The sequence below is a fragment of the Sinocyclocheilus grahami genome, unplaced genomic scaffold (genome assembly GCF_001515645.1).
Source record: "Sinocyclocheilus grahami isolate Dianchi unplaced genomic scaffold, SAMN03320097.WGS_v1.1 scaffold227.1, whole genome shotgun sequence".
Taxonomy (NCBI): Eukaryota; Metazoa; Chordata; class Actinopteri; order Cypriniformes; family Cyprinidae; genus Sinocyclocheilus; species Sinocyclocheilus grahami.
In genome coordinates this window covers 691,861-700,982 of record NW_015505406.1, presented here as the reverse complement: position 1 = coordinate 700,982, position 9,122 = coordinate 691,861, and the positions used below count along the sequence as shown (strand labels likewise).

General features: G+C 38.5%; 1 protein-coding gene across 1 annotated transcript; it reads left to right on the top strand.

Annotated features, from left to right (window-relative positions):
* Positions 1-4,440, top strand: LOC107597051 (diamine acetyltransferase 2-like). The gene is made up of 6 exons (XM_016287956.1): positions 1-169; positions 1,226-1,277; positions 1,416-1,499; positions 2,722-2,823; positions 2,918-2,958; positions 3,100-4,440. The coding sequence occupies exons 1-6, from the start codon at positions 107-109 to the stop codon at positions 3,271-3,273; spliced, it is 516 nt and encodes a 171-aa protein (XP_016143442.1). The 5' UTR covers positions 1-106; the 3' UTR covers positions 3,274-4,440.
* Positions 4,441-9,122: the final 4,682 nt, after the last annotated feature.

The following is a 9,122-nucleotide window of genomic DNA, read 5'->3' as shown; positions in this document are numbered from 1 at the left end:
GTTTTAGCAGTTTCTAAGTGCCGCGTGAGCGTCAGAGCAACATAAACGCATCCCTTCCGTATTTTCATTTAATAATATATATTCCACGTTGACAAACACTCCGAGGATGGATTTCACGATCCGGGCCGCCACGCTCGAGGACTGTAAGGACATCTCGCGGATGATACTGGTGAGTGGACGATTTTAGAATCTTATGAAACATTGAAACACAGATCTGCTGTGTCACAGAGAAGCATGCGTAATCTTTCATTATCTTCCAAACACTGCTGTTTTTTTAACGTGTAACGCACGTAATTGCGTCAGTGTTGTTGATGGCAGAGTTACAGTAAGCCATATTCATTTGGCACACTGTAATCTGACACTTTCCTGTCATTGAGCCTAGTGGACGGCGTTTGGAATGCTGGGAAAAGTGCAGCAGCCTTCAGCTTTACTGTCATAATCATAATCATGAAGATGAAAGGAGCCGAACATCAGATAGATTACGCAGGCCATTGTCACGTCATGAATTAGATGTACCTAATTACTAAAACCTCGTTAGTTACTTGAAATGATATGTAAATCTCTTAGAACAAACAAAAAAGCATTGAAAACATGTAATGTTCTGAAAGCATTGAACTTTTTGTATTTTTCTACCTTTTTTTTTTTTTCATTTCTCTGGCAGCTGATAATGTTAATTTGAGAATGTGAATATGTAATACCTCATGTTCTTGTGGTATTGAATTAATAAAGCATTAAAAAACAAACCTCGTTAGTTATTGGTGAGTGCGACAATGGAAAGAAATGAAAAATGAAACACTTTGCCGATGTCAGAATAGTGAAAACAAACATCTATGACACAATTTAATAGAATTCAAAAGATACTTTAATGGATGATGCATTAAATCTAAATAAAAACTGTAATATTTGCTATTGTGCCTGCTTGAATTGCATCCATGCTTTCTTCTGTGCAATTTCTTTTTCAAATATTTTATATGACTTCATATGTACAATAGGTGGTTATAAGTTATCTCCAGCAAAAATGTGCTTCGTCCACGTGGTGCCAATGTGAGTTCAAGATGAAATGACTGCCTTGATGTAGTGCGGATAAGAAACGTTTTATTGGCGTATTAGTCATTCTTTCATTTTTAACCATATTAATGTCATCATGTATGCATCATGTGCTTGCAAAGTGAAGAAAAGTGGCTTGTCACTGAAACGCTTTCTATTGTCAAATCATTCATACCAGGAACTGGCAGAGTATGAGAAAGCTTCTGACCAGGTCAAGATTACACAAAGAGGTAGGCCTGATTGTTACATCTCTCCCATACCAAGTACAATGATTTGCTTGGAATAATTAATTCTGTGGATTGCTGCTTTAGAAAGAATTGAAAGCTTTTTTTAAAGAATTTAAAGCCAATCATGCTTCTCTACTGTAGATCTGGAGCAGGATGGATTCTCTAAAAACCCTTTTTTCCATGGAATTATTGCTGAAGTGCCAGAGCACCATAAGTCTAGAGAGGGTGAGAAAAAGGATCCTTGATTTAGTATTTATCTTGGATCAACAATCCTATTCCAACATGAAATAAAATCTGCTGTTCTTCTGCGTTGTCCTGCAGTAGGATACACATTTGTTATCTAATCTGGGCATGTGTGTCATGTCTAGCCTGAGTGCATAGTTGTTACATAATCTTGTTTGCCCTTTTTTCCTCTTTGAACGTACTTCCTCACAGTTACATATACATTTTCTACACCATTTTAAAGCAACATTGCCACAGCATATATGTATAATATATATATATATATATATATATATATATATATATATATATATATATATATATATATATATATTGTTGTGGCATTTATCCATGCATGACTAGTTTACCCAAAAAAGGAAAATTTGACCATTTACTCACCATGCAGGCCATCTAAGATGTAGATGAGTTTGTTTCTTCGTCAGAACAGATTTGGAGAGATTTTACATTACATCACTTACTCACCAATGGATTCTCTCCAGTGAATAAATGGGTGCCGTCAGAATGAGAGTCCAAACAGCTGATAAAAGCATCACAATAATCCGCAAGTAATCCGTATTACGATGTGAAAAGCTGCATGTTTGTAAGAAACAAATCCTTCAAGACTTTTTATCTTGAAAGTGTTGCTTCCGGCCAAATACAAGTCCATAATGTTTCCTCCAGTGGAAAAAAACCATCCCCTGTCCTCTCACAGTAAAATCCACCGACATATTTAGAACTGTTTTGGGCTGGTTTTGCTCGAAAACAGTGCTTGATCTGTGCATATTTCTCTCCTGATTACGATTCAGATTCAGAGATGACTTTTTCACAGGAGAAAGCAAGATTATGGATAGAGGACATTAATTGATGGACTGGAGTCGTGTGGATTACTTGTGTATTGTTGTGACGTTTTTATCAGCTCAGTCTTACGGCACCCATTCACTGCAGAGGATCCATTGAGCAAGGGATGCAATGCTACATTTCTCCAAATCTGATCCGATGAAGAAATAAACTCATCTCAATCTGCCAGAGTGTAAAATGTAATTTAATTTAACTATTCTCTTAAGTGCCTGGCTAAATGTGCTAACTGTATGTTTTACAACTTGATATTGTTTGCCTGGTATGTTTGAGTTTTGTGTTTACCTTAGTGTTAACATTAGTGTTCTTTTTTTTTTATTTTAGCCATCAAGCTGACGGAGTTGATTCATGCATGTATATCTCTTTACAGGTCACGCCAAGGTTGGTTACTCTCTGTACTTCTACACATACAGTTCATGGAAAGGTCGGGCGGTGTACATGGAGGATCTGTATGTGATGCCAGAGTTCAGAGGTAAGGAAACCACACTGTGTGCTTTTGTTTATTTGAATTGAAAATAAATTATAAGCCCTTTGACTGATTAATGATTTTCTGTGAGTATTTCCAGGGAAAGGCATTGGCAAGGCTCTGATGTCCAAAGTTTCCCAGGTGAGGGGTGTTTATTTATACTAGCAACATATGGCACACGATCATAATGCATTAGCAAGGAATCTGTTGTTAACAAATTGAGAATTAGATTATTGTTGACTGTGTACATTTTGACATGTTTGTGATTATGATTACCCTCAGCTTGGTCTGGCTGCTGGTTGCACCCAGCTGAATTTCACTGTGCTGGACTGGAACAAATCATCTCTTGACTTCTACCTAAAGCAGGGCTGCTGGGATGTGACCTCTGACCTCGGCTATCACTGCATGCGCTGTGAGGGCGATGCCCTTGAACACTTGGCCCAGGGGGACCTTTAAATTTTGAAGCACATAGATTCCCCCATCAACCCCTGACCAGAGCCACAAGTAACAAGCTGTTTGATAAGCACAGGAAGACCGTAAACTACCAGTTAAAATGGAATAAGTAACCATGCTCATATCCTACATACATTTTCTGCAACTTTATGAGGTGATATAGACGAGCATTATTGCAGAGAACAACCGACAGAAGATGCTGCTTATTTATGTTGCCTCAAAAAGTGCATTACACATTGATTCATTCTACACATTTAAATTGGGAAGTCTGGCCTAACCAAAGATTCAGAAGTGTACTGTTGTGTTATTAGGGAACACGTCTATATTGGGCATATTATGACATAATCATTTTTCTGCTAGTGGAAAGAGGGGAAGTGAAATTGTTACAGATGGTGCTGTTACAATGGTATGTATTTAGAACTGTTGTTCTTAGATGTTCTATTTAAATAGTCAATTGAGTATTTAGCCATATATAACGTGTCATTTTATTTGTACATTTGAATATTTATTTGTACGTTTGAACATCTAGTCGGTCTCGCTCACCAAACCACTTGATCTAAAATTATACACAAATAGTGTTCTTAAACTATGTTGTAATATATGAAGAACTGATCGGTCCACAAGATTCACAGCCACTTAGAACATGAAGATGTGTCTGTGTACGCTGCACATGCACAGATATGAGCCACATAGTTTTCTTGACTAACTATTGGTAACTGTTACCAGTCATAACCTCACTAAAAGTAGAATAATGCACTACAATTAGCTAAATCCTATTTGTTATTGGTTAGTGAAACCATGCTTGGATTTTGCTTTTCTGAATTGTTTACTTTGCCTTGTAGATTATTTGTGTGCAATTTTTAGTAACCAGATATTTGATGTTTATTGCCAAAAGGTATTTGGCAAGAAAATCTTGTGCTGTTACTGAATACATCATAAGTGTGAACAACATACAACCCGTAAGTACCTCAGTCTCTAAATTTAGTTAGTAATTAGTAACATTTTTATGACCTGTTAGGGTGGAACTGTTATTTTGTAGCACTTTAGAGAACATCTGTGTAGCCTCATTGTAAAGATGGCAACAACAAAAAAAGTTACATTGTTACAAGCTGCTGTTTCCAATGTACTGTGGAGTCTGTTGTTCTGTAGGCCACTGATAAAAGTACATTTGTCCATGATTTTGCTTCATATGTTTTTACTTGACAAAGCTTTTTAAACTTTGTGATCTAGATTAGTGTTTAACAAAACTATGCACGAGTAATCATAAAATAAACACAGTAAATGCCATCAAAGCTCACTTCTGAATCAATGACCATAAGATTAATCGTAACTGGAAGCAGGATTCACATTTGGCCTGCAGATCACCACATTTCCAAGCTGCTGATACGCCAACTACATGTTGCACTTACCACACTTTAGGCAACAGCGACACCAAGTGGTCACCCGGAGAAGGCATTAACGATATACCACATTTAGGACTTTTTTCCAGTGCACTTCACTGAGGAATTCAAGTAGTATTTCAATGTTAAAAACAGCCGAGACAACAGTTGTGACGTGCATATGTTGTTTCATTTAATCCTTTAAATGCTCAACCGATTGAAGGCCAACGTTTCGTAAAAAATTTAATAAGTCAAAACACTGCCAGGGAACCATCCAGTTGTTTGGGATTTTTGGAAGGGAAAAGGGAGAGCAAAATTAGACACATCTTCACAATATTGACATTTATGTTAGGAAATGATTAAGCAATGATTAGACTGTGCTGTTTGTCATATACAAAATATTACATTAGGATGCAAAGATATGGGGAAGACATGGCCTAATGGTTAGAGAGTCGGACTCGTAACCCAAAAGGTTGCGGGTTCGAGTCTTGTAACGGCAGGGATTGTAGGTGGGGGGAGTGAATGTACAGCGCTCTCTCCCACCTTCAATACCACGACTGAGGTGCCCTTGAGCAAGGCACCGAACCCCCAACTGCTCGCCGGACGCCGCAGCATAAATGGGTGCCCACTGCTCCGGGTGTGTGTGTTCACTGCTGTGTGTGTGCACTTTGGATGGGTCACGTTAGTCAAGCTCGCATCAGCTGACCTTCAGCTGATCCTCATCTACCTATGGGACTACGACACCTATCCAAGCATTCATATATAAGGTCCCTCAGTATTATCAGCAGTTTTTGCATTGCTCAATAGCTAATTACCCTCCTCCATCCCCAGCTCCTCCTCTGTCAGTCAGGATTCAGCCTTCTGATTCTCGTTGAGTCAAACTAATTCTAAAATGTCTACATAAAATGATTGAACTTTAACAATATCTGCAATACATTTATGTTAGTTCTGTTCACCCTGGGGGGTATTGCTGCTCGCCCTGCTCTCATCCATGCTAGGCTGCATGGATGCGCAGGGAGTTCTTGCCCAGAACAGAACCATACCGCCAATCCAAACTGTATGCTAATTGTCAATCGTCTTTGACGATAATGGTCCTGACAGAAAAAAAAAAACAATTTACATGTCATTTGAAGGTAGTACAGGTTCATATTTGAATAACCCCTGCGACGGAGCACGCACATAAAGTGTATTTATATGCCTACTATATGCATGGTTTTATGAGCTGATTCATGTTACAAAAATAATATAAATTTTGTTATGAAAGTGCATGTGGTTGATTGCATAAATGCTTAGACTAGTGTTAGAAGTTGGTCATCTAATTTGTACAAGACTGGTCATAAGTCTTAATAACTGGTCAATAAGTCGGTTACATAAAAACGTACACTCTAAAAAAAAATGCTGGGTTGTTTCAACCCAAAGTTGGGGAAAATTTGGACTAACCCAACTGTTGGGTTAAATTTTGGTTAAATTTTTAAATTAACTTTTTAACCCAACATATTTGACCCAACATTGGGTTGAAACAACCCAGCATTTTTTAGAGTGTAGATTGGTTTAATTTGAATCGGAAGAGAGACTAATTGCCCCTTGAATTTATGCAGCTATTTTCTTTCTTATAATACATTTTCTCTTAGCATTTCGGTGCGGTGATAATTTAATCGGCGCTCTTTACTCTATTACTCCATGGTCAAACTTTGTAAAACCTTAGAGAACAACCAGTCTTCTAGAAAAAGACACGCGGACAAGCGCACTTGTTGATTTGAGGCAGGACAGAGCTAAATAGGATTTCGCTGCAGAATAAGAATACTTGGCACCGCACGAGGGGGGAAGGAAATCTGTTTTCCACTGCTGTGCAGGACTCACTTCCCTGCAGTGCATACTTGAGCACATGGACGCAGAAGTGCTTTGAAATGACACCTCTTATGGACTTAGATAGACCATGATGAACACGAGGAATGCATGCCAAAGAATCAGGTCTCCGTAAGATGCGAGTAAAATCCAAACCACACAGTGTTGCTGCGCTACTGTCAACTCTCTGCACAGGAATATTGCCGTTCCATTCGAGCCAGTTTATGCAATAAACGCAGACAGTTCTGCATATAGCAAAGCATTGACAGCGGCGACTGATTTGCTGGGTTAATCTCGCAACGATTGCAACCAGGTTTGCGTGGACCGCGCTGCAACAGCTGCATTTGCGCTCGGACTTGGAGAAGCTCTCGCGCATGGGACCTACCAGAGAGGCTCAGAGATGTTCTCGTGGAATATGGACAGAATGATTGATGTGGAAGCTCCAGAACGGTAAACGACCCGTGTGCGCAACAATGCAGCGAATTCTCCAGAGGAGACCAAGGATCCGCACACTGCGCTTGGTTTGGTCGCTCATGGCCGTGCTCGCGCTGTCCCTGGCCGTGTGCAGTGCCATATTTACAGCGTGGACAATGCGACAAACGCGGGACCTGTCCAGGTCTTTCCAAACTCTGCAGGAGCGCTTAGAGCAGGTAAACGCGATGTCTTTTAAGTGCACGTCAGACGCATGCATGCATTCCCAAGCACATTTGTCAAAACATTTCTCTCTAATCACGCAGTGATTTTGCAACTATGCCTTTTCTTTCTTTTAATCACGAGGTAGGTTATTGGTCCTGAGCTTGAAAGCCCTTTGCAAGTCCTTTTTGGGCAGGTATAGGCTATCAAGAAGAATGTAATCGTATAATTTCGAGGCACTTGAATATACAAACATACAGCTGCGGCACCGCTGGGGGTCTGCGGGACGCGTTTTATGACCCTTCCAGACTTTGCGCGCGGGGTGCTGTGAATTATGGCTTATTTAGTTTCTAAAGTCGCTGCCAAGTGTGATGCTTCTGTTGCCAATTTTGCTCCATGTTTAGGGCAATTTACTGGAAATCTTAGACTACTTGGCACGAGGGCGTTTCGAAGCCAATTGACATTGCCTTTTAAGCATCGCGTCTCGTAAACGCGTTTGTGTAATTATGGTTAAATGATTTGCAACTTGTAAGCTACCATTTAGAGCTTGCCCTCAGATACAGATGGGCAACTTTGTCACGAGTAGCCTGTTGTTGTTGTCATTATGAGCATTGTTTTATTTACTGGAACATATATACACATACATAAATCACTAAAAAGCTGTCATTCATCTTAGTTCATCGCGATCTCACAAAGATACGTTATCTTTTTTTTATTTTTTATTATTGCAAGTATAAACACTTAACATTCAACAATTAATGTAACATTGGATGACATTATGAATACAGAAATTATATAAGACAAAGAAAAAAATAAATACATAGATAAAACAAAAAATACAGAGGAAGATACGTTATTATCAGTAAAGTTATGTACGCTCCACAAGCATAATCATATAATGAGATGATTCGTGCTGAACATTGAGTCAAAAGTATTTTTTTTAATAGTATATTAATTTAAACAACTATATTCATTTAGTAACAAATATATCTTAGTGTAGGCTATATCTTTAGAGTTTTATAATTCATTATCTTGTCGATCCACCAGTTCACATTTACAACTGCGTGTTTTCTGCGTAAAAATAAGGGTCGTTTTTGGCTTTGGTCTAAACAGATCAGAAGGGCTTATTGAAAAATGCAAATTCATTCTCTGCCAGCAGGTGGCGCTTTTCGCCAGGAATATAGCCGTGTCTCCCGTAACCGCAGTAAACAAAGCAGCGCAGCACCTGACTTTGAAACTTGCAGCGCTCATATTTAATCAATTAAATAGCCGTTTGAAGTGTAAGCGGTATCTCAATTTACATGTATATTTAGTTTTTTTCCACTGGAGCACCACCTGATCTCCCATTGTTTCCTAGCCCTGGTACTTCCTGCGCACATATCAATAGCATCGCTGGGCTGTAGGTTGCCAAGTTGAGGGGACAAATGGGTTGAAATTGGAATGTGTCGATCGTGTGAGAAAGATGTGTTTCATACAAGATCTGGCAACTGGACAACCTTGGAATTTGTTGTCGTGATTATTCATATAATGAGGTTCGGCCCTTACATATTATGGGAGTTTTACTGGAAGCAAATGTAGCAAACAAAATACACCCAGTGGGATTTTTCTCAAATAGAAAGATTAAAAATACGGGGAAATATTTAAGCGGGATGATAGCGGGGTAGAATGGTAAAATACGGGAGAATCCCGGGAAAAACGGGAGGGTTGACAGGTATGGTAAAAAAAAAAAAAAAAAAGACTTAAAAAAAAAATTAAGATGACTATAAAAAGGTCATAGTCAATTTTTATTAATTTAATTGTTTTAACTATAATTTTATGTAAAAAAAATACGTTTTTTTTAATTATTTTTTTTTTACAGTGAATATTAGCAGCAAATCAGTATTTTTGGTAGATTTAATTAATATAATAATCACGCCACTGTTTTTATTCTATTTCTGCATGAGCAATGTACAAAACGTTTATTAAAGGGGTCATATGATGTTGCTAAAAAGAACA